Source organism: Carlito syrichta, unplaced genomic scaffold (assembly GCF_000164805.1).
Source record: "Carlito syrichta isolate Samal-C Ts95f unplaced genomic scaffold, Tarsius_syrichta-2.0.1 Scaffold306856, whole genome shotgun sequence".
NCBI classification, from domain to species: Eukaryota; Metazoa; Chordata; class Mammalia; order Primates; family Tarsiidae; genus Carlito; species Carlito syrichta.
This window is the reverse complement of record NW_007250952.1, coordinates 152293-179332: the sequence shown is the minus strand read 5'-3', so window position 1 is coordinate 179332 and position 27040 is coordinate 152293. Positions and strand designations below refer to the sequence as shown.

Below are 27040 nucleotides of genomic sequence, written 5' to 3'. Positions count from 1 at the left end.
TTGCACTAGGACACAAACTTAAATGGAAAATAACTGTTATCACTAGATCAAAGTTTATAGTCCTGGCTATAATGTCATATGAATGCCAGTTGATGTAGGACGGTCACATTTTTTATGTTAGAATTGTTTCTTATATAAATATATATTACGCAAAAAATAAAATATTGGAGGAAAGAAGAACCATTCAGAGTTTTATAACTTAGAAATAACATTCACTAATGTGTTTAGCTTTTTATATATATTTTTATATATCACATGAATACATAAGTAGCTAATATTTACTGAGCTCTTATGCTGGGACTATTCTAAACTTTTTATGTTTATTAGCTCATTTAACTTCAGAATGATTTTTTAAGGTAGATGCTATTATCCCTCCATTGTAGATGGGGAAACTGAGGCATGAGAGGTTAAGACTTTAACCAAGGCTGCACAATTAGGAGAATATAAAACCACAAAAAAAATCTTGTTTCTCTTGTCCTTGGTCTTGCAACTACCCTGTTAAACCTCTCACATAATAAATGACATAGTTATTCTTTGCAATTAGCATTTTCATTATCTAAGTGCAGAAACCAAAGAGTTTCATGTAATTTTTTTTAAAGTTATTTTTCTCTTATTTTTCCTACTAACAACTTGATTTTGAAAAATGACTTATTTTTTTATTTGACCCTTTGTACATTCTAACCAATATTCAGAAATCAATTAGATTCTAATAATGCTCTATCTCTTGCTATCCAGACTAATTCTCTACGTGAATTCAGAATACATAATGGTACATATAAATACAAACACACACATACACACAGATATACATATATTTAATAAAAGTATCATTATATAGTTTTTTATCCCTGAATATTTCATCATTTATCTGGACTTCTATCTACCCAATTTTTGTCTAATTTAAGCCTGGATTGTGCCTGCATATAAATGTTGTATATAATTTTTATTGTTGGATGTAGATGGAAGCATTAGCTTATTTGACCTGTAAGAGTAATGCCAGGAATTAAGAAAATATTGCTGGTTCTGCTACTGAATCCTGTAATACTAGAAATTGATTAGTGCAATTAAGATACAACATTGCATATCAGAAATTTAATTACTAGTTGCTGAAATGGTAATAATTAATCCTAATTGGATGCCTACATTTTCAGAAAGATGTGCCGGATGGGGTGAAAGAGCTATCAGAAGGTTCAGAAGAAAGCAGTGATGGTCAGTCAGATTCCCAGAGTTCTGAGAACAGCAGCAGCAGCAGTGATGGTGGCAGCAACAAGGAGGGAAAAAAGAGCAGGTGGAAAAGGAAAGGTAAATTCACCTGATCCTTCAATAATGTACTAATTGCTGTAGGACAGATGCCCTTGTTAGTAGTAGTTCCTCTTTTCCCATATCAGTCAGTTTCTTTCCCTTACTCTTTGGATTAGTACTATCCAGGAGAGTTTTCTGCAGTGATGAAAATGTTGACATCTCTACTGTCCAGCACAACACCGTAGCCACACTGACTTGTTGAACACTTGAAATATGGCTAGTATGACCAAGGAATTTTCTTTTTAAAAATGCTTTCAGGCGGGCTCGGTGGCTCAGCCTGTAATCCCTCGCCTTTGGGAGGCTTAGGTGAGTGGATTGCCTGAGCCCGCGAGTTTGAGACCCGCCTGGGCAACTTGGCGAGACGTCATCTCTACAATAAATCAAAAATGAGCTGGACATGGTAGCGCACGCCTGTAGTTCCAGCTACTTGGAAGGCTGAGGCGGAAGGATCGCTCGAACCCAGCAGGTCGAGGCTGCGGTGGCCGGGAGCGGCCACTGTACTCCAGTCTGGGCGACAGAGTGAGACTCCAACTCAAAAAAAAAAAAAAAAAATGCTTTTTTGGCCGGACACGGTGACTTCTGCCTATAATCCTAGCACTTTGGGAGGCCGAGGTGGGAGGATTGCCTGAGCCTGTGGGTTCGAGACCCGCCTGGACAAGTTGGTGAGACTTCATTTCTACAATAAATAAAAAAAAAAAACTAGCCGGGCATGGTGACACATGCCTGTAGTTCCAGCTGCTTGGAAGGCTGAAGCGGAAGGATCTCCTGAACCCAACAGGTCGAGGCTGCAGTGACCAGAAGCAAGCCTTTGCCCCCCAGCCTGAGTGACAGAGTGAGACTCCATCTCAAAAAATAAAAAACAGAAAAAACGCCAGACTCGGTGTTTAGCCTGTAATCCCAGCACTTTGGGAGGCTGAGGCAAGTGGATTGCCTGAGTCCACGGGTTTGAGATCAGCCCGGGCAATTTGGCAAGACCTCGTTTGTACCATAAATCAAAAATTAGCTGGACATGGTAGCGCACGCCTGTAGTAGTTCCAGCTACTTGGAAGGCTGAGGCGGAAGGATTGCAGGAGCCCTGCGGAGCCCAGCAGGGCAATGCTGGGGTGACCGTGAGTGTGCCACTGCACTCCAACCTAGGTGACAGGGTGAGACTCCAACTCAAAAGAAAGAAAAAAAACCCTTTCTTTTTTAGAGCAGTTGTAGGTTCACAGCAAAATTGATTGGAAAGTACAGAGATTTCTCATGTACTCCCTGAATACATGCACAGCCTCCCCAGCTATCAACATCTCTCACTAGAGTGGTACATTTGTTACAATTGATGAACCTACATTGACACATCATTATTCCCCAGAGTTCATTGTTTACATTGGTATTGGCTATGGGAAAGTACATTCTAAGGCTTTGGACAACCTGTATAATGTATAATGACAGGTATTCATCATGTTAGTATCATACAGAATTGTTTTATTGTCCTAAAATCCTCTGTGCTCCATCTATTCCTCCTTTTCCTCCATCCTAACCCCTGGCAATCACTTGTTTTTTATTGTTTCCATAGTTCTGCCTTTTCCAGAATGTTATATAGTTAGAGCTTTTTCAGATTGGCTTTTATTTAGCAGTGTGCATTATGGTTCCTCCATGTCTTTTCAAGTCTTGTTAATATACCCTCCTCTGAGTGTGCCACAGTTTATTTACCCATTTACTTACTGAAGGACACCTTGGTTGTTTCCAAGTTTTGGCAGTTACAAATACAGCTGCTGGAAACATCTGTGTGCAGTTGTTGTGTAGGCATAGGTTTTCAATATCTTTGGGTAAATGCCAAGGAGTGTGATTGCTGAATGACATGGTTAAAAATATGCTGAGTTTTATAAGAAACTGCCAAATTATCTACCAAAGTTGCTGTACTATTTCGCATTCGCACATGCAGTGAATAAGAATTCCTCTTGCTTCATATTCTCCCCAATGTTGTCAGTGATGGATTTTGACCATTCTGCTGGGTGTGTAGTAGGCTCTCATTTTTTTATAGGCATTTACCTGATGGCATGTGTTATGGAACATCTTTTTGTATGCTTATTTGCATCTGTATATCTTCCTTGTAAGGTGTCTGTTCAGGTCTTTGGTTCATTTTATTTTGTCTATTTTTAGTTGGGTTCTCACTCTCACCCATACTGGAGTGCAGTGGTGCGATTATGGCTCATTGTAGCCTCAATTGCTCAGGCAATCCTTCTGCTTCAACCTCCCAAGGAACTGGGACTACAAGCACACGCCAACATGACTGGCTATTTTTTTTGTAGAGATAAAGTCTTGTTATGTTACCTGGTCTTAACCTCCTGAGTTCCAGCAAACCTCTCACCTCGGCCTCCTAAAGTGCCGGGATTATAGGTATGAGCCACTGTACCTGGCCTCATTTTAAAATCAGGTTGTTTGTTATCTTATTGTTGAGTATTAAGAGGTTTGTTGTTTTTTTTTGAGTTGGAGACTCACTCTGTCGCCCAGACTGGAGTGCAGTGGCCACTCCCGGCCACTGCAGCCTCGACCTGCTGGGCTCCAGCGATCCTTCCGCCTCAGCCTTCCGAGTAGCCGGAATTACAGGCATGCGTTACCACGCCCGGCTGATTTTTTTATTTATTGTAGAGATGAGGTCTCGCCAAGTTGCCCAGGAGGGTCTCGAACCTGCGGGCTTAGGCAATCCACTCACCTCAGCCTCCCAAGGCACGGGATTACAGGCTGAGCCACCGAGCCCAGCTAGTATTAAGAGTTTTTTTTGTGTGTTTTGGACAACAGTCCTTTACTGGCTATGTCTTTTGCAAATATTTTCTGTCTTTTTATTCTCTTGACAATTTATTTCATAGAGTAGAAGCAATTAATTAATAAATCAATCAATTACTTAATTGTTGAGTAGTAGTCTCACTGTATTGCCCAGGCTGGGGTGCAGTGTCAGGCTCCCGGCCTTCAAAGCCTCTACCTCTACCTGTTAGGCTCAGGTGAACCTGATGGGCTCAGGTGATCCTTCCATCTCAGCCTTCCAAGTAGCTGGAACTATAGGCGTGTACCACCACGCCGACTAATTTTTTGATTTGTTGTACAGACAAGGTCTCGCCAAGTTGCCCAGGTTGGTCTCAAACCCCTTAACTCAGGCAGTCCTTTTGCCTCTGCCTCCCAAAGTGCTGGGATTACAGACGTGAACCGCTATGCTTGACTAGAAACTTTTAATTTTAATGAAGTTCAACTTACCGATTGGGGGGGTATATGTGTGGATTGTGCCTTTGGTGTTGTGTTTGAAAAGTCATTACCAAACTGACATAACCTGGATGGTCTCCTATGCTGTGTTCTAAGAGTTTTATACTTATACATTGTGTATTTAGATCTGCAATCCATTCTGAGCTAATTTTGTGAAGGGAGTGAGATCTATGTCTTGATTTCATTTTATTGCATATGAATGCCCAGTTAGAAATTTAATTTTTTATTTTTTTTTTTTGAGACAGAGTCTTGCTTTGTTGCCTAGGCTGTAGTGTAGTGGTGTAATCATGGCTCACTGCAGCCTTGACCTCTTGGGCTCAAGCAGTCCTCCTGCCTCAACCTTTCTAGTTGCTAATACTACAGGTGAGTGCTATCATGCCTGGCTAATTTTTAAAAATTTTTTGTAGAGATAGGGTCACACTTTATTGCCCAGGCTAGTCTTGAATCCCTGGGCTCAGGCAGTCCTCTCACCTTGACCTCCCAAAGTGCTGCCACCACACCCAGCTTAACTTAAATTTAAATAGCTACGTGTGGATAGTGGCTACCACATTGGGTAACATTCTAGAGTTTTCTTGTGTTTATTCTTAGCTCTTAGTCACCCATAACTTTTTTTAGGGTGCTCTTAATTTTATTGAACACTCTAATAATCTCTTCTAAAACTTCGAGTGCTTAATATTCCAACGGCTCTCTTCTTCCTAGGAGAGGAATGCTTCTCATGTATACTAGCATACACTAAATTTTGTCTGCCTTCTTCATAGCTCACTCAAAAACTTTCTGTAGGGAATAATGTCTGTGACTGCAGCTTCTCTGGAGTGAATTTTCCAATTAAGGATACATTTTATTACCTATTCCTGCTAATTATTATGTAGCTTCTTGTTGGACTGTTTGAAGAGGGAAAAATCTTATTTACCCCAATATTTATAGTTTAGCTATACATGCCAAGGAAAGTTTAAGCCAACTCACGATGATTATTTTAAAAGAACTGATATTCCAGAAAATAGTGATATTCCAGAGCAAAACAGACTTTCAGGATTTTCCTTTGCTCAAATATCCTTTTAGATTTGAGTGATGATAGGTGAGCTGCCTTTGGATTTAGGAAGCTAAGGTTGTGTTTTCTGAAATACTTGATTCATTCAGTTAAGTGCTTTCAGAACTGTTAACAGCCTTATATCAGAAAAATAATTCTGATTCATTGCTCTCCCTGTGTTAATAATATTTGTGCTACTCCTAGAGAGAATTGACATAATTGGTGCATTCATCTATGCTATATAGTTAACGGTATAGCTATTGTATATGCAATTTGGGCAAACATTGTAATAAGTACCTGTTTTTGGAAGGGTGAAGCCAAAAGTGAAAAGGGCACTTTCTCTCCCTTGTTTCCTCCCAATTTACACTTTTCTTTTTAAGTTTGGAAATCGTAAATATAGTGTTGGGAACCAAGCCAAACCATCTGGCCAGCAAGATTTATGTCTTTTGGATGTTTTTGGAACAGGGAGATCAATATTAAAGAAGGTCATCTAGTAAAATGGGAACAAAATCATTGGGAATATGCTTGCTTTTTTAAGAGCTCCATATTCTGCAGTAGCTGTTTGAGTAATGGCTGTTGGCATCTGTGTTTCTTCTGCTCAGAGTTAATGATAATTAATGGCTATCCCTAAATTTGAGGTCAGTGTGTTAAGATGTGAAAAGATCCAAGAAAGCTGGGTACAGTGGCTCACGCCTATAATCCCAGCACTTTTGGAGACCAAGCCAGGAGCCCAAAAGTTTGAGACCAGCCTGGGCAACATAACAAGACCTCATTTCTACAAAAAAAATTTTAAAAATTAGCTGGGTGTGTGGCGTGTAACTGTAGTCCAGCTCCTCAGGAGGCTAAAGCAGGAGGATCACTTGAACCCAGGAGTTGGAAGCTGCAGTGAGCCATGATAGTACCAGAGTGAGACCTGAATTTAAAGAAAAAAAAAAAGATGCAAGTAATAACCATAGGACCCTATTATCAATAGCCAAATAGGTAGATGTGAATAGCATAACCTTGTTCTATACTCAGCATAATGATGGAAGACGTTAACAGCAAGGTGATACCCAGTTAACAGTTGGGTCCAATTACATTGTGCTGCCTTTTATTCATTCCTCTCCTAGAAATTATCACATGGATTATTAATCCTCACTTTACAGTAAGAAGAGATGTTCTGTCCCTTCTGGCTGTAGATAGTCTAGAAAGCTGAGAGGATAATGAGCTGTGCATGGTGTTTGGAAGGTGGGGTGAGAAATGCCCCTGATGTCACCTGTAATTCATATTTATTTAAGCAACTCTGGTATTCTTAGGAAATGGATGAATGGCAAGCTACCAATAATGACGAATGACTTAGTCTCTCATAGAATGTGCATTTATCATTCACGGGTCATTTATGTGGTATACATAGCATATGAATGTTTGAGTATATAGTATATATTTAAGAACTTTTTTAGTCCAGTGCAAATTAAAATGACAGACTTGTAGCCAGAAGTGATTATTTATCAATAAAGGTAAAGCAAATTAATTGGCCTATTCCTTTTCTTATTGAGAGTTTTTACTCTCAATCTGACATCACTTTATTTCAAATGCATTGTAAGACAGGAAGAACACTGAGATAGTATCGAAACCCACTTCCTTTTATGTGCAAAAATAAAGAGCTCTGACAGCAAAACTGATACTTCTAGTTGAAAATCGATAGAAACTCTCTTGATATATGTATACCTTTCAGCCAAATAGGAAAAGAGAATAGAACTTTGAAATTCAATCTGGTATTAAAACTAGTTTAATTGATTTCTATGTAAAGTGGAAGAGCTTAAAAGTTGGTAATTTTGGTTCCTAGTTTTCAGATAGGAAACATGTTCAGAGAAGAGTTTTATGGAATTCCAAGTCAAGGTAAGGTGGAGTAACTCCAGAAAAATGATTACTAAAATCAGCTATTTCTGTTGCTTTTTTATGATCATAGCTGAGTGAAGTCTGCCTTTTTCCCCAAATAAAATATAATATTGCATCATGAAGCAACTGGAAGAATATTTTTTTTCTTCTGATAGGAAATCATTTTGTTACATTTAGGTTTACTTTTAAAGTGTCCTAAGAATAAAGTTAATTTTTGTGAAGTATACCTTTTCTCTGTAAGGAATCACTATTTCCAGGAGCATAAATTAATGTTAATTTTACTGCTTGTTGAGAACTACTTTAAATCAGGAATTTGATGTATGTTGTATTTGGAGTTATTTAAAATACCATAGACCTACTTACTTACCTTCTAACATTATGTATATATGTGTAAAGTTACTGAATGGAGTGATTATTTCTCCTTTCAAAAGTATAGTAGGGCAAAACTCCTTTTGACAAGTTAACTTAGGTGGAGAGAGACCTTTGCGGATGTTCTCTCTTCCTCTGGGGTTGCTGTTTGTGGCTGAGTTGGAAGTTTTAGCTCTGTCTTGTATTAAAGATGGCTACACTATTAGGACTTTGAATAATTAGGGTATTTAGAAGCAAGAACAGGTGGTGTTTAGGTATTGCCTTTCCTGTTTGGTTGGGAGACTTTTTAAATGTAATTAGGAAACCCCCTTCACCCCCCCAGTTTGGAGTAGATTACATTTTAGTGTGGAAAAGGAACTTAGAACTAAAAAGGGTCTGTTAGCTCTAAAGAAAGATTATTTTTAGAATAAAAACTCTTCCTTAAAAGAAGCATAACTGTTTTTAAAGACACTTTAGTTGTTATTAGTCTCTCTACAATCATTTATTCGACTTTGTATAGCTGTTCAGTTTCATTTTTGTTATTATTGCTCCAGTTTCTGATAATCTTCTTAATACTTCACAGGTGCCCATTGAATGTTTTCAGGAGAAAATAAAAATTTAAACCAGAGATTATTTACTAAAACTTTTAACTTAAATGCACTAATGTTAATTCCATATCCTTCTGACCTTGATGAATATTGTAATCTGTTGAAATGGAAAAGTCTCAAAGCTCTAATGTATGCAAAAAGTAGTACCTTTGCAACTTACACTTCATGAGTAGTAGGTAAATATCCAGCAATCCAAAACCACTTCAGTGGCTGGACTCAGTGGCTCAGTCTGTAATCCCACACTTTGGGAGGCCAAGGTGAGTGAATTGCCTGAGCCCACGAGTTCGAGACCCGAATGGGCAACTTGGCGAGACCTCATCTCTACAATAAATCAAAAAAATGACCTGGGCATGGTAGCACGCACCTGTAGTTCCAGCTACTTGGAAGGCTGTGAGGTGGAAGGATTGCTGGAACCCAGCAGGTTGAGGCTGTGGTGGCTGGAAGTGTGCCACTGCACTCCAGTCTGGGCGACAGTGAGACTCCGACTCAAAAAAAAAAAAAAGAAAGAAACCACTTCAGTAACTACAAACTGAGTGATATGCCTCAAGTTCTAAAACTTGTTTTAAATGTTTTTCTGAAAACACTGTTGAGCTTTTAAAAAATCATTTTATCTATTAGATTACTGTTTGGGGTTTTTTGGATGTAGTGTTTTTTGTTTTTTTTATATCAAATAATGGTAACTGTTGTTATGTCTGTGGGTTTATATGGAAGCAAATATTTTTGTTTCTAATTAGGTACAAATGTGTCTTAATAATTCTTTCAATCCGTTGAGAAGTCCACTTTGGAAAGCTGGTGGATCAGGTTATAATCTTGAAAAGTATTATTTAAGCTATTAGTTTACTTACAGCAACCAAAGTAGCATCTCTGTTTAAACTACTTGCCACACTCATGCTTTCTCTAGTGTGTATGGTTTGCCAGGTATTTGGGAAAGAAATTTGAATAAGGTATATGGCCTCCTAAGTTCTCTCATTATATGTAGAGGTATAGAAAAATAAGCAGATAATTAATTCATGACTTAATAAGTCACGTGCTTATATTTATCATAGTATGGCAGTATTAGAGAAGGGATGTTAAGTTAACTTTACCTAGGTTACTAAGTATTGTATGAACTATAAGCAGTCCCAGGATACTGTTCTTCCTTGAGAGTTTAATCATTAGGAATGATAGGATGTACTATGGAAAGAAAACAAATGTAAAGGCAAGAGTGTGGGAATGTGTACAGTGCTTTCAGGAAGCAATATGAAAAGTTTGACTGGAAGAGAAGATTTGTGAAGAGAAATAAATTTGGCTTAGACTGTTAATCTTTAGTGGTAGCCTCATTCAATATAGGTTATTGGTGTGTGCAAAGTAGGAAAATCAGAGACTAGAGAGAATGACAATACTGGTGTCACTTCCAGATGTTCAGAGCCAGATACCAAGAGGAACAGTATTATTTATAGACTTTTCTTTATTGGTTTCATCCTCTTGTTTATTAAGTATCTGAGGTAATATACTAGCTTCTTGTTTTTGTTTTTCTGCCCACTGTTTCTAGGTTAGCTCAATTCATTTCTTATCATTGGTATATAGGCTAGAATAATTCATTTCCGTTTTACTTTTGAAAATCATTTGTTGTGGATAGACCTTGGTGCAGGAGGACATTAGTTGGTGACATTAATTAGTTTCATTTGCAGTAAGACAGGTAATAGAGATGTATCAGGGAGTTATGTTTATGTAAGTGCCACTTTGTAAGAAAATACTATAAACAGGGTCTTGATTTAGTTAAAATCCAGTCTTAATGTTTATTTTTCAAGCAAGGAATAATTTTTAATATTTTTATCCTTTTAAAGATATAGTTCCAGGAAATCTTGCTCATGCCCCTTCCCTATATTCCCTACTCATATCATCTCCTCAGTCAGTTGGTATATTCTCAAAGTTTTCATCATAAAAGACCATCTCCCCCCCCCCACATTGCTGTAGGCAGATACTCTTGTAAAATGCAATAAGAATGATGCAGCAATGTCAACATTCTATGAAGGTACCTAAAAGTTTGTTCCCACTGCAGACCCCTCTGTATTTATATTTGAACAGTGATGGTTTCGATGATTTTTAGCTTTATGAAAAAAGAGGTAGTGCCAAATTTTATTTTATTTTATTTTATTTATTTATTTATTTATGTTGAGTTGAAGTCTCACTCTGTTGCCCAGGCTGGAGTGCAGTGGCACGCTTATGGCTACTGCAGCCTCGACCTGCTGGGCTCTGACAATCCTTCCGCCTCAGCCTTCCAAGTAGCTGGAACTATAGGCACGCACCACCATGCCCGGCTAATTTTTTGGTTTATTGTAGAGATGAGGTCTTGTCAAGTTGCCCAGGCTGATCTCGATCCAGAGGCTCAGGCAATCCTCTCACCTCAGCCTCCCAAATTGCTGGGATTATGGGCGTGAGCTACCGCATCCGGCCCAAATTTTATTTTTAAAGGAGGGAAAATGTGAAATGGTCTTGTCCTTTTTTAAAATTGAGAACAGAAAACAACCCCACCTCCAGTGAGCAAATAATTAACTGTAATAATCCTTTGTTAGCACTGCAGAAACAGCATGCCATTACTCATTCTTTCTTGTTTTTGTTTTTGTCTTTTTTGAGTTGGAGTCTCACTCTGTCGCCCTGACTGGAGTGCAGTGACCGCTCCTGGCCACCGCGGCCTCTACCGGCTGGGCCGGCAATCCTTCCACCTCAGCCTTCCAAGTAGCCGGAATTACAGGCATGCGCTACCACGCCCAGCTGATTTTTTGATTTATTGTAGAGATGAGGTCTTGCTGCCCAAGCGGGTCTTGAACCCGCAGACTCAGGCAATCCACTCACCTCAGCCTCCCAAAGGCGCGGGATTACAGGCTGAGCCACCGAGCCCAGTTTACTCATTCTTTCTTAAAAGTAAGCACCACCAGGGCGCGGTTGCTCAAGTTTGTAATTCCAGCACTTAGCCAGTCTGAAGTGAGAGGATTGCCTGAACCCAGGGGTTTGAGACCAGCCTGGGAAACTTGGTGAGACCTAGTCTCTTCAATATATCAAAGAATTAGCCGGGTGTCGTAGCACATGCCTGTAATTCCGGCTACTCGAAGGGCTGAGGCAGAAGGATCGCCTGAGCCCAGCAGGTCGACACTGGGATAGCTGTGAATGTGCCACTGCACTCTAACCTGGGCAACAGAGTAAGACTCTGACTCAAAAAAAAAAAAAGTATGCATCATCCTGACTTCCATCAGTTTAGGTTCTTTTTGGGTTTTTTTTGAGTCGGAGTCTTACTCTGTCGCCCAAGCTGTAGTGCAGTGGCATGCTTACAGCCACTGCAGCCTTGACTTGCTGTGCTCAGGTGATCCTTCTGCTTCAGCCTTCCAAGTGGCTGGAACTACAGGCATGCACATGCCTGGCTAATTAAATTATTGATTTTATTGTAGAGAGGAGGTCTCGCCATGTTGTCCAGGCTAGTCTTGAACCTGTGGGCTCAGGCAATCCTCTTACCTCTGCCTCCCAAAGTGGTGGGATTTCAGGCATGAGCACTGTGCCCAGCTATTTTTAGATTTTTTTTTTTTTTTTAGTTGGAGTCTCACTCTGTCGCCCAGACTGGAGTGCAGCAACCGCTCCCGGCCACTGCATCCTCGACCTGCTGGGCTCCGGTGATCCTTCCGCCTCAGCCTTCCAAGTAGCTGGAACTATAGGCATGCGCTACCACACCCAGCTAGTTTTTTTTTGTTGTTGTTGTTTTTATAGAGACGAGGTCTCACCAAGTTGCCCAGGCAGGTCTCGAACCCGCGGGCTCAGGCAATCCACTCACCTCAGCCTCCCAAAGCACGGGATTACAGGCTGAGCCACCGAGCCTGGCTTAGATTTTTTAATTAGGTTATAATATATACAAATTGAGTATCCCTTATCTGAAATGCTTGGGACCAGATTATTTTAGATTTTAGATTTTTTTTTAATTTTGGAATATTTATATTATATAAATATAAATATATTGAGCATCTCAAATTCAGACAATCCAAAATGTTCCATGAACATTTCCCTTGAGCATGTGTTGGTACTCAAAAGTTTGGATTTTGGAGCATTTCAGATTTTAGAATTGTAATGCTTAATCTGTATTCATTAAGGTACACATAGGAATACAACATATTGAATTTTTACAGACTGAACGGCATCATGAAGCAGCACCTAGATCAACAAGCAAAATATTGCTCCTGTTGCCATCCCTGTGCTTCATTCTGTTTATATCCGTTGCCCCAAAGTAATCAACTACTCTAGCAATTTCTTGTAGCATAGATGAGACATGTCTGGAACAGAATAATGTCCAGAGACAGTTTTTAAACTTACACAATAAAATCATACTTATGTATTTTGGAGCTCAAATGTATGTAAGGTTCATTGAGGTTCTTGTATGTAGGAATATATCAGATGCTTAAAACTGTATGGTATTCCACTATACAAATATCTACCAGTACCTAAATTTATTTATCCTACCATTGAACTTTGTTATTTCTAGTTTTTGCCTATTATGATTAACTCCTTTTTTTTTTTGAGTTGGAGTCTCACTCTGTTGCCCAGACTGGAGTGCAGTGGCCGCTCCTGGCCACCGCAGCCTCGACCTGCTGGGCTTCCGGCGATCCTTCCGCCTCAGCCTTCCAAGGAGCTGGAACTACAGGCGCGTGCTACTACACCCGGCTAATTTTTTTTTGATTTATTGTGGAGATGAGGTCTCACCAAGTTGCCCAGGCGGGTCTCGAACCCACGGGCTTAGGCAATCTACTCGCCTCGGCCTCCCAAAGTACTGGGATTAGAGGCTGAGCCACCAAGCCTGGTAACTCTACTTTAAAAAAAAAAAAGTCTTTTTGCACTAATTTCTGTTTAATATGTATTACAGAATGGAATTAACTATACTGTGTACAGCAAAGCAGTTTTCCAAAGCAGTTCTAATTTATACTCACCAGCAGTGTTTGAGAGTTCCAATTATTTCTCATGATCATCAATACTTGTTACAGTTAATCTTTTAACTTTTAGGCGTCATTGAGTAAGTAGTTGTATCTTATATGGGTTATAAGTTGTCTTTTTGTGATGGCTAAAGGAATGGACTTATTTCCATCAGTCATTTGGAATTGTTTTTTGTGCAATACCTGTTCCAGTCTTCACCCATTCTTCTAGAGATTATCTTTTTTTAATAACTTGCAATAATTATTTATATATTCCTTTTTTGAATGTGTTTATTGCAGACAACTTCTCTGTGACTTGTCTTTTTATTCTCTTTAAGATGTCTTGAATGCAAATTCTTAATGTATTCAGTATGTTCTTTTCTTAAGAAAATTGTCCAGTACACTGACGTGGTAATAGTTTCCTCCGTGTGTATGACACATGTGTGTCTACACGGTTTAATGAAAACCTTATTCTTTATTTTGCATTTAACTTTATAAACCATTTGGAATTTTCTTATATTGTGTGCGTTAAGGTCATCATATTCCTTTATCCTGTATGGATATCTAAATTACCTAGCATCTTTTTTTGTGTGTGTGTAATTTATTTATTATAGAGTTGTGGAGTACAAGTGAGGATTTACGACATAAGTAGGCTGCATGCAGGGGAGGTTTGGGTTTCTTAGGTGACCCTCACTCACCCTGGTAATGGACCAGATAGCCTTTGTGTTGTTGTGTGCCGCCCACTCTCCTCCCTCCCATCTTCCCTCCCTCCCTCGCTCCCCCAGCAGAGTCCAGTGACTGCTGATTCCTCCCTTTGTTAATACAACTAGTTTCAGGACTAGTGTTCAGGGCCCACTTATGAGTGAGAACATACAGTATTCAGTTTTTTTTTTCTGTGATTGTTCACTTAGTATCGTGGTCTTCAACTGCATCCAAGTTGCTGTGAAGGCCATGAGTTTGTTCTTCTTTATGGCTGTGTAATACTCCATCATGTATATGTACCACATTTACTTCATCCAGTTCACTTTCATTGTATAGCAGAGTTGGTTCCGTGTTTTTGCTATTGTTAATAGTGCTGCATTAAACATACATGTGCAGGTATCTTTTTTGGTAGAGCAATTTATGTTCCTCTGGGTATGTTCCCAAGAGAGAGATTACTGAATTGTATGGATGATCAATTTTTTTAGTTCTTTTAGGAATCACCATACTACTTTCCATAGAAGTTGATGTAGCTATGTCCCCACCAACAGTGTAGACGTGTTTCGTTTTCTCTACAGCCACGCCGTCCCCTGTTATTTTTTTGACTTATCAATGGCAGCCATCCTTGCTGGAGTTAGGTGGTATCTCATTGTAGTTTTGATTTGCATTTCTCTGATGATTACTGAGGCTGTGCATTTTTTCATGTGTTGGCTGCTTGTATGTCATCTTTTGAAAAGCCTAGCACCGTTTTTTGAAAAGACTTCTTCACTTTCTTGCAGTGTCCTCCATGTCGTAAGTCAGTTGACCATACAGTTATGGTATAGTTTCTGGACTTTACTTTGTTCCATTGCCATGTTTTGTCTTTCCTTGCAACAATACAACCCTGTTTTAATGACTATAGCTTTATAAATCCCAATATCTAATAGTTTAATTTTTTAATTTTGTTTTTTAAGATTTTCTTGGCTTCCTGACTCATTTAATTTCCTCTTCATGTAAATTTTAGAAGCAAGGCTTGTCAGTTTCCACATGTCCCCTGTCCCATCAACTTGCTATAATTTTGGTTAGGATTGCATTGAATTTGTAGATCAGAATGAGTTCTTTTGACATGTTTTTATATCATTGAGCCTTTCAATCCATTATTGTGGTATATTACTCCATTTTTTCATTACTTTCATTAATGCTGTGGATTTTTCTGTCTTAGAGGTCTTACACACTTTTTATTAGATGTATTCCTTGATGTTTTAAATTCTACTGTGAATGACTTTTAAATTTTTTTTATCTTATAATTATTTGTCACTGATATATAGAAATGCAGTTAATTTTCATAAATTGATTATCAGTGTCTGTGAAGAGTCTAGGATTTTACTCTATTTGTAAGTTAACAAGTTAGCCTTTCTTGGATCATTGATGTTGACAAAATATATAAGTCTTCAGGATCAGAGAAAAGGGACTATGTTACCCATGACATAATAAGCAATATGAGTATCAGCATACTTTTCGTGTTAGTTCCCCTTTGCTCTCAAGTCTCACAGGGGTGATGAGGTACAGGCCCAGCTGCTTGCTACTTATGCTGTGAGTTGCCATGAGCTTGGGGGATTCACTGCTTTTAACAGAAGCAAGCATACTTTGTCTGAGAAGAGACATTGCATCATTTCAAAGTTGTGTACTGCAAACATAACCCTAGGTTGACCTTAGTAAAGAATGTTCTGGAACTTGTGTCCTTGACATACCAGTGTGTACATACAACCACATTCAGGGTCCATGGTGGATTGACTGTCCCAACACTGACATTGTATGTAATAAAATTGCTAAATTAATTTTAAAAATATGATAGTTTATACCTAGGTTTATTTTCAGGATTGTCTGCTTATGCAAAAGTGACTTATACAAATGGCAGATTTATAGATTTATTTATTTATTTGGTTCCTTATTTATTGCTGTGTTATACTGATTAGGGCATCTAGTGTGATTTATGAATAATGGCAGATTTATTTGTTTATTGCTGTGTTCTATCAGCTAGGGCTTCAGGTAAAGAGTAGAACAGGAATGGTAAATATCAATTATTCTTTCCATTCTCTATTTTTAAGGTGAAGCTTTTAATACTATGGCATTTTAAGAATGATGTTGACTATAGTAGGTTTGTAGACTCTCTTTAGCAGATGAAGTTAGTTCCCTTTTATTTGTAATTTGCTAAGAAACTTTATAATCAACATATATTAAATTTTATCAATTGCTTTTCCGTCATCTATTGACATGATTGTACATTTTAAATATTCTGTTCATTTACTGAAGTATGTTGATGTTTACATATTAAATGTTAAACCAGCTAGTGTTCCTAAGACCAAACAACTTAGTCATAATATATTATTAATCATATATATTCCTAGATTTTATTTGCTCTCTCTTTTTTTTTTTTTTGAGTTGGACTCTCTCTCTGTCACCCAGGCTGGAGTGCAGTGACATGCTCATGGCCACCCCAGCGTCGACCTGCTGGGCGCTGGCGATGCTTCCACTTCAGCCTTGCAAGTAGCTGGAACTATAGGCACGCGCTACCATGCCTGGATAATTTTTAATTTTTGATTTATTGTAGAGACATGTTCTCGCCAAGTTGCCTGGGCTGGTCTCGAACCTATGGGCTCAGGCAGTCCTCTCACCTCTGCCTCCTAGAGTGCTGAGATTACAGACTGAGCCACCAGCCTGGCCTATTTGCTCTTATTTTGCATTAAAATTTTTTTTAATTGATGAGAAAGATTTGCCTGCATTTTCCCCCATGTAATGTTCCTGTCAAAATCTGGTATCATAAAATCGGCAATAAATATTTCCTAGAGGGCAGCCCCCTTGGGTTCTGTCCTCCCAATAAATCCTGCTTTCTTTAAAAAAAAAAAAAAATATATATATATATATATATATGTATATGTATGTATATGTATGTTATATATTTCCTAGTTTTTGATACTCTGAAAGAATTTGTATAAGATTGTTGTGTTTTCCTTCCATAAAAAGTTTGGGAGAATTTACTAGTGAAAGCCATCTGGGCTTGAAAGTTTCTTTGTGGGGATATTTTACTTCAAAGCTTAAATAAATATGGTAAAACATACAGACCATAAGTCTATATAGTGTGTGGCTCACATACATGAATGAGAATATGAATTAGAATAAATGAGAGTGCTTACTATAATTTTTAGACCTAGGGGAAAATCTGCTAGCCTAGGTAGTAGCTTATCCTCACTGAATGGCAGTGTTAGCTTCATACCATCTGTGCAGCTCTGAAAAATAGGCTAAATAAAAGAAAGGCAAGGGTTATGATTCAAATTATGTCACCCCAAAAAGATACATTGAAATCCTAATTCAATAGGACTGGTATCTTTATAATTGGATCATATGAAGACACAGAGAGTGCCATGTGAAGGTGGAGACAGACTGGAGAGATGCATCTATAAGCCAAGGAATGCTAAAGATTGCTGGCTGTTACCAAAAGCTAGAACAAAGGGTGGAAAAGCTAATCCCTCAGGGCTTTCAAAGGAACTGTTCCCGCTGACAATTTGATTTTGGCCTTTCAGCCTCCAAACTAAAAGAATAAATTTCTGTTTTTCTAAGCCAACCAATTTATGGTGCTATCCTAGGGAACTAATACAGAGAGTAAAGTTCATTCTTCATTATACAAATGAGAATTATTCCTGTGAAACTTTCTTTTTTTTTTTTTTTGAGTCAGAGTCTCATTCTGTCGCCCAGGCTGGAGTGCAGTGGCACGTTCACAGCCACCACAGCCTCGACCTGCTGGGCTAGATAATAGTTATTAAGATGTATGCAACATAGCAAGTTTCATAAAGCAGAATCTTAGGTTATCCTTCTGGCTCAGTCTTCCAAGTAGCTGGAACTACAGGCGGCTCCTCCCTCCCCAAACTCCTGGTTAATTTTTATTTATTTATTGTAGAGATGAGATCTTGCAAAATTGCCTAGGCTGTTCTCGAACCCCTGGGCTCAGTCCTCTTGCCTCGACCTCCCAAAGTGCAGGGATTACAGACTTGAACCACTGCGCCAAGCCATTATGACCTTTTAAAATATTTTATATCGACCAGGCTTGGTGGTTCAGCCTGTAATCCCAGCGCTTTGGGAGGCCGAGGTGAGTGAATTGCCTGAGTCCGCGGGTTCGAGACCCGCCTGGGCAACTTGGCGAGACCTCTTTTCTACAATAAATCAAAAATTGGCTAGGCATGGTAGCATGCGCTTGTAATTCCAGCTACTTGGAAGGCTGAGGCGGAAGGATCGCCGGAGCCCAGCAGGTCAAGGCTGCGGTGGCCAGGAGCTTGCCACTGAACTCCAGTGTGGGCGACGGAGTAAGACTCTAACTCAAAAAAAAAAAAAAAGACATATATATATTTTATAGTCACCATCTCTGCTGCCATAATCTTTTTGTTAATATTTTAATCATCTTCCTTAAGTGAGACCTCCAGATAAAGCTGAAGGGAAAGGATGCTTATGCATCCAAGGCTTTGGATACTTTTTTCCTGACACTTTGTCACCTAGTTTCTTTAAAGATGTTGTCCATGGGCTTTTCCCTTTTGCTGTCATAGTTGCTCTAACTATGTATATAAGGAAATTGAGGTAGAATAAAACCTGTGCCACCACATCTACCATATTGCTTCTCTTTTTTTTTTTATTTGAAGCCAGCAATTTTCCTAAACTTTAGTGGCGAGGTAGCTAATTGGAGGGGCCATGTTTTTAATTTTTTTTCAATTATGAAGCAGTCACAAACTTAAAGGATAGTTGTGAATACAGTACATAGAATTTTTTTTCCTGAATCTTTGGGGACTTAAGTTGCTGAATGGAGAATAAGTTGCCCTGTTACTCTAAACACTTTAGTGCAAGGCTCAACAAACCTATTCCCTAACAAATACCTAAAACAAAGATGTGGAATAGAAATAAAAGGAGGATAAAATATGGTAGGCCATTGTAAATATGAAGGAAACATTAGTTGCAAAGTTGAATCAAAGTCTTCAATTCGTAATGTATTAATTAAATATAACATAATAGTTATTAAGATGTATGCAACATAACAAGTTTCATAAAGCAGAATCTATAGGAGCTACAAGGTGAAATGTAGGAACATACTAATAAGAAATTTGTATGTTCACCTTTCAGTTCAGGACAGGTCAAGTGAAAACTAAAGAAGAGCCGGGCTCGGTGGCTCAGCCTGTAATCCGTCGCTTTGGGAGGCTGAGGCAAGTGGATTGCCTGAGCTTGCAGGTTTGAGACCCACCTGGGCAACTTAGTGAGACCTCATCTCTACAATAAATCAAAAAAAAAAAAAAAATTAGCCAGGTGTGATAGCACGCACCTGTAGTTCCAGCTACTTGGAAGGCTGAGGTGGAAGGATCACTGTAGCCCAGCAGGTCGAGGTTGCGGTGGCTAGGAGCGGCCACTACACTCCAGTCTGGGCAACAGAGTGAGACTCCAACTCAAAAAAAAAAAAAGAAAACTAAAGAAGGACATAGAGAACATCTAAAAGTGAGATAACTGTATAGATATCTGTCAAACTATTTATGTAATAGAGAATACACCTTTTCAAGTGCAAATCAAACATTTGCAAAACGTATTTTAGATCGCAACAAAAACTTGAAATTTGTAGTAATTCAAATAGCTTATGGAATAGTACTAGAAATAAAATCAAAAGAACAAAAAGACTCTTTCACCTGGGGAATTTTAAATTGTGTTTTTAAGTTTCTCTTGGCTCAAAGAAGGATTAAAAACCATAATTCTAGACTATATTAAACTATATTATATCAGAACCCACGAGCTATAGCTAAAGCAGTTACCAAAAACTGTATAACACTGAATACGTCTTGTCAATCAAGAGAAAATAAGATAAACGTAATAACTAAAAAAGCTAGAAACAATAATAAACCAATGGAAAGCTTAAGAAAATAATTATTTTTTATGCATTGATTCATTCATTCATTCCAGCTGGAGTCTCAGTCTGCTGCCCAGGCTGGAGTGCAGTGGCATGCTCATGGCTATTGTTGCCTTGACCTGCCGGGCTCAGGTGATTCTTCTCCCTCAGCCTTCCAAGTAACTGGACCTACAGGTGTGTGCCATCATTCCCAGCTTTTTTTTTTTTTTTTTTTTTAAAGAGATGAAACCTTACCAAGTTTTCCAGGCATAGGCAGTTACCCCTGGGCTTAGGCAGTCTCTTGCCTCAGCCTCCCAAAGTGCTGGGATTACAGGCATGAGCCACCACACCCAGCCAAGAGAAGAATTTATAATAAAAATAGGAGGAAAGATCGGTTTTAAAATGAATCAATAATAAGTTTTCTAACTTACCTTTTTTTTTAAAGAGGGAAAAGGCATGAGTATGCAAATTCAGGTAGAAATAAATCAAAACAAGGCTTTTAAAAATACCATCAAACTTTTTTACAGTGCTTTAAAAATGTGGATGAAATGGGATAATCTTATAAGAAAGTACAATGCACAAAAACAGAGCCCAATAAAGATAGAAAGTCTAAATAAATTTCCATAGAATTACAGCTATAGTAGAACTTTCCATCAAAAGAACATCATACTCATAGGTTCTTCAGGGGAACATATGTTTAAAGATTAAACAGTTCTAGTATTTTTAAACACTATTCTAGAGCTATAATAAAGGGGATTATCTAGATTCCTTTTGAAAGTAAATTTTCAAAAATTTCCAGATAAGCTGGGTTCAGTGGCTCAGCCTGTCATCCCGCGATTCAGGATGCTGAGGTGAGTGGATTGCCTGAGCCCACGGGTTCGAGACCCACCTGGGCAACTTGGCGAGACCTTATCTCTACAATAAATCAAAAATTAGCCAGGCATGGTAGCGCGCACCTGTAGTTCCAGCTGCTTGGAAGGTTGAGGTGGAAGGATCGCTGGAGCCCAGCAGGTCGAGGCTGCACTCCAGTCTGGGTGACAGAGTGAGACTCCAACTCAAAAAAAAAATTTTTCCAGATACTAAAGAGTTAACTTATGAATATTGAGGCAAAATTTTAAATAAAAGTTTACCATATAGAATTCAAATATATATTTCAATTATATATCAGAAACAGGAATTTTGAAGTGTAAGTATGGTCACTACTGAGAAGTCCATTATTACTCATATTAATAGAGCTAGTATGAAAACATGATCTGATCATTTCTATACTTACTGATAAGACCTTTGAGTAAATTTCATACTCAGTAAAATTTAGAATTTTGGCTACTTCTTTAATACGATAACTTACTCAAAAAACCTAGCTTCTTAAGGGGGCAGCACCAGTGGTTTTCTCTTCTGCCAGAACAAGTCAAGAAAAAGATGCCCACTATCTCCATTCTTATTTAACATTAATGTTAGAGGTATTTATTTCAACAGAAGTAAGCAAGAGAAAACTATTGGAGAAACATGTGACAAGAATCAGACAGGAAAAGGTAAAACTGTCTCTGTTCTTTTTCTTATTTTTTGTTTGTTGAGCTGGAGTCTCAGATTGTTGCTTAGGCTGGAGTGCAGTGGCATGATCACCTGGGCTCAAGTAATCCTTCCGCCTCAGCCTCCTGAGTTGCTGGGACTACAGGCATGCACTACCACACCTAGCTTATTATTTTTTTTAAATTTTGTTTTATTGTGGATACGAGATCTCAGTATGTTGCCTAGGCTGGTCTCCAACTCTTTGACTCAAGCAACTCTCCCGCCTCAACCTCCCAAAGTGCTGGGATTATAGGCACCTGATTTATCTCTGTTTTGAGATGATATGATTTTACATCTGATGAGCACAAAAGAAGCAATGGAGGTAAATATTGATAAAGAAGATAATTTAGTAAATTAGAAGGATGTAAATAAAATGACTACATATGTTGATAATAGTGAAAAAAGAGAACACATTTGTAATAACATCAACAAAAAATTCTGAGCATTTTCTTTGTAAGATGTATGCTGAAACAGCTGAATAACCAAAGATGAAAGTGCATTTATCTCTCACAGCATATACTCCAGGATAAGTTTTAAACAAATGAGAGATATAACAAATGTAAAATAGGACACCAAGTACTAAAGGAAAACATTGCTGAATTTTTTTTTAAACTTGAGAACAGCAAAACTTTTTTCTCTGATACTTCTGGAAGCATTTGTGTTTATCTTTTGGCCTAGCAAACCCACGTCTAATAATCAGTCTCCAAGATACATTGACAAAAATACAAAATGGCATAGATTAAGACCAGTGTTTCTCAAACTTGAGCATGCATCACAGTCACTTAAAAAACTTACAGTGCAGGTTCCTGGTCCCTTCTTAGAGCTTTTGATTTAGTAGATCTGGACTCAGACCCAATAATTTTAATTTGTGATAGATTTTTAGACAGTAATGGTGTTGTTCTCGGTACCATACCTTGGGAACCCCTGGTCTTAAGACACTGGAGTAATAAGAACAAAAGACTAGAAAGAACCCAAATAGCCATCCCCAAAGTCTGGTGGAAGAAATGTGGTACATCTATATCATGGCATTCTCTGCAGCTATTAAAAGGAATGGGGAATAGTTCTACATTTTGTTCTAGGATGGTCTCCTGGATATATTGAGTGAAAAAAATCAAAGTTAATAGTATGCTATCTTTTCTTTAAAGAAGTGAGTAAAAGTAATAAAATATATAGATGTATTTTCACCAAAAAGGAAAAATACAAATAAAAAATAATAGAAGGATAAAAACTATTAGATGATTTTCTATAGTGGAAGAGAGGTATAGTGGTATATAATTAAGGGAGCTAGACTTATATGAAATTTGTTTTATAGCATTATATAATTAAAACAATTATATTTTAAGGTATACTTTATAGAAATGTGAAGTAATTTAGAGCAAACTGAAGTATATGTGAAATTTGTAGCATAATAACATATATAAGTAACTGTGAGATATATCTTAGATATAGGAGACCATACATAATTTTTTTTTTCTTTTAAAGACACAGTGTCGCCGGGCTCGGTGGCTCAGCCTGTAATCCCGCACCTTTGAGAGGCTGAGGTGAGTGGATTGCCTGAGCTCGTGGGTTCGAGAGCCGCCTGGGCAGCAAGACCTCATCTCTACAATAAATCAAAAAGAAAATTAGCGAGGCGTGGTAGCGCGCGCCTGTAATTCTGGCTACTCAGAAGGCTGAGGCGGAAGGATTGCCAGAGCCCAGCAAGTCGAGGCTGCAGTGGCCGGGAGCGGCCACTGCACTCCAGTCTGGGCAACAGAGTGAGACTCCAACTCAAAAAAAAAAAAGAGTGTCTCGCGTTGTCATTCAGGCTAGAGTGCAGTTATGTGATCATAGCTCAGTGTATAACCTGAAACTTCTGGGCTCAGGTGATCCTCCTGCCTTAACCTCCCAAGTATCTGGGACTACAGGTGTATGCCACCACATCAGCTAATTTTGACACATTTTTTTAGAGAGAGGATTCTCAGTTTGTGGCCCAAGCTGGTCCTGAACTTCTGGTCCCAAGCAATCCTCCTTCCTGCCTTGGCTTTCCGATAGCCCTGGGATTCCAGTCATGAGCCACAATTCCTGGCCAGACACAAATCTTAAATTCTGCCTTCAGTAGTCTTATTTCTAGTAATCAGATTGGTATGGTTTCTTTGAAACTAGATCTATAATACTAAGTAAATTAATAATTATGGTAATGCTATTAGGAACCAGGATTATTAGGGGAGAAGAAACAGGCTAGTAATTAAAAATCAGAGAAGTTAAGTGACAACTTTGTTAACTTAAATTTGAATTTGGTATCTAAGCAATTTCGATTTCTCTTTATAAAAGATTTGTTTTCTTGTTCCAACCACTGGAAAGTCCTAGAACCAGTGGTAGCCTAGTGTCAATGAGCACCTGTATTATGCAGACCATGGTCTTTCAATGCCATTTCCAATTAAAAGACATAAGAACTTCTTAAGTGGCTGATTCAGGTCTGGACAAAAAGTTATGCAAGATTTCCTTAGCACTTCTTTTTGTGACAGATATCAAGAAAACTGTCAAAAGACTGCTGCAACTATGTCCCAAAGACAGTTACAACTTGATGGAGCTTTCACTAGCTCAAAGCAGGATGATTTGAGTGCCAAATCTTTTTTTTTTTAACTTTAGATGTAATTTGATGTAGAATGTCTAATCTTTAATAATTGCTTTTGATTTAAATATTTCAAGTATATAAATATCTTATGAGAACCTATTAGTTTTAGGTATGATATGGTGAGTTTCCTGAGGTTGCAATTTACCACAAGCTGGGTGGTTTAAAGCAATAGAAGTTTATTCTTCCACAGTTATGAAGGCCAGAAATCTAAAAAGAAGGTGTTGGCAGGTCCACACTCCCTACAAAGATTTTAAGGGAAATCTGTTCCTTGCTTTTTCTAGCTTTTGGTGGATGCTGATTTACTTGCCTTGTGAACACATTATTCCAATCTCTGCCTCTGTCTTCACATTGCCTTTTCATTTATCTCTTCTTCTCTTATGTGTCTTTTATAGACACCACTTGTTATTGAATTTAGGATCCACTCAGATAATCCAAGAAGATCTTCTCATCCCAAGATTCTTAATTACATCTGCCAAGACCTCTTTTCCAAATAAAGTAACATTTGCAGATTCTGGAGATTAGGATGTAGACATATCTTTTTTGGTGGCCACCATTATCAGCCCACCTCGGGTACACATTCATTATTCTCAACATGAACTTGAAATTTTACCTCTGCTCCCTACTAACTGTGTATCCTTTGTCATGCTAATTCTTTTCCTGTTATGTAACATTTAGATAATAATATAATATGCAGATGATTGTGTATCTTTGAGATTTAGTTGTATGTAAATATATATCCTTAAAATATTTTTATTTGCATTAAAAATATAATAAGGATGTCAGTTAAACTATATTATTCAGTTATTTCTGAAATTTGAATTTGAGGAGTTTGGGTGGGGGTAGAAAGAGAGCTACCCTAAGAGAGGGTAGTTATTATAGTTCAGTGAACTGTTAAAATGAACCTAGTACAGTGTTAGACACATAGAAGATCTTTGGTTGCTGTTATTAATAAAATTATGCTTTGAAGACAATTAGTTGAGCTACTAAAAGGAATGATCAGAGACATAAGTTTATCTTATATGTTTAAATCTTATTTGCTATTGATAGATCTGAGCCTTTAATATCTAAAAAATTAGAACAGTTGGACACAGTGGCTTATGCCTGTAATCCAGCATTTTGGGAGGCCAAGGCAGGAGGATCACTTGAGCCTAGAAGTTTGAGACCAGCCTGGACAACATAGCAAGATCTTGTCTCTACAAAAAAAAATCAGAAAATTAGCTGGGCATGATGGCGCGCACCTGTAGTCCCAGCTACTCTGTAGCCTAGGGGGAGAATCGTGTGAGTCCAGGAGGTTGAGACTACAGTGAACTGGGATCATGCCACTGTACTCCAGCTTGAGCGACACAGTGCCATCCTGTCTTAGAAAAAAAAATACAGAGAGACAGAGAGAGAGAGACAGAGAGAGAAGAGTGTTTAAGTTTCATAGAAGTTGAGACTGTAGTGCAGTCATTTTGGGAAACAGTTTGGCAGTTCCTAAAGTTAAACATACTTGGCATTAAGTCAACCCTGGGAGATGTTTATCACTAGTGGGTCCTTTAATTCTCATGATTTATCAGTTGGCTTAGTTACACTTGGCTCCTTTGTTAGAAAGTGCTTTTGCCTTAAGGGGAAACATTCCAAGCAATTTGTCCTGGTAATTACAGATTGCTTTATTGTGTCTTTTCTACCTTGCAAAATAGAATTCTTATGTTTTCTTTTTTTTTGAGTTGGAGTCTCACTCTGTCGCCCAGACTGGAGTGCAGTGGCTGCTCCTGGCCACCGGAGCCTCCACCTGCTGGGCTCCGGCGATCCTTCAGCCTCAGCCTTCCGAGTAGCCGGAATTACAGGCGCGCCACAATTCTTATGTTTTCTAATGGGGTTATTTTGGTTTGTTTTCTCTTTATAATCAGGCAGTATTTGGGGGCAGGTGAAGTAATGTATAATCTCAGATTTCTATAAGACATTTAAAAAGAAAACAGTTAAATATTAATGGTTTTAATATTTATTTTTATTATGTCTCTTTAAAAACATTGGTCATATAAAAAAGATAGGCAATAATAAGTGTTGACAGGGATGTATAGAAAGTGGAGCCATTTTGGAAAACTGCCAGTTTGGCAGTTCCTCAAGCTAAACATACATTTATTGTAAGACTCAGTAATTCCACTTCTAGGAATGAACTCAGGAGAATTGAAAGCACATACACACAAAACCCTGCATACAAATGTTTTTTGTAACATTGTCCATAAGTGCCAAAAATTGGAAATAATCCAAGTTCCCATCACCTGGTCATAAACAAAATGTGGCGTTTGCATGCAGTAGAGTATTGCTTGATAATAAAAAGGAATGAAATACTCATCCATGTTATAACATGGGTGAATCTTCAAAACCATTCATGTTGAAAAAAACCATTCACAGAAGAGCACATAATGTATGTTTCCATTTTATGAAATGTCTGTAATAGGCAAATCCATAGAGACAGAAAGTAGATTAGTGCTTACTTAGGACCCAGGGGTTTAGGTGGGGAAAAATGAGTGATAACTAGCAGTATAGTGTTTTTTTGGCAAGTGATGATTGCACAGCTTTGTGAATATACTAAATGCCATTGAATTTTCCACTTAAAATAGGTGAATTATATGTCATATAAATGATATATTAATAAAGTTTTTATTTAAAAAATTGGCCAACATCAAAGTGCACTGAGCCTATGGTTTCTTTTCACTGCTCAGCTGTCTCAGGGATTATTCAGCTCCATTTTTGTGTGATATATTATAGTGAATAATTTGTTCTTTTTTTTGACATCAAACTTACAGTACAACAGCTTTTTTTTTCTTTTTTTTTTTTTTTGAGTTGGAGTCTCACTCTGTCACCCAGACTGGAGTGCAGTGGCCGCTCCCGGCCACCGCAGCCTCGACCCGCTGGGCTCCAGCGATCCTTCCACCCCAGCCTTCCCAAAGTAGGTGG

At 38.3% G+C, this 27040-nt stretch overlaps 1 protein-coding gene across 1 annotated transcript in view; it reads left to right on the top strand.

Annotated features, from left to right (window-relative positions):
• Positions 1 to 27040, top strand: part of ASXL2 (additional sex combs like 2, transcriptional regulator) — a 154505-nt gene that overhangs the window by 89031 nt on the left and 38434 nt on the right. Inside the window, exon 5 of the mRNA XM_008063472.2 lies at positions 1152 to 1302. Coding sequence (XP_008061663.1) covers positions 1152 to 1302 — 151 coding nt within the window. The remainder of the gene's footprint in view (positions 1 to 1151; positions 1303 to 27040) is intronic.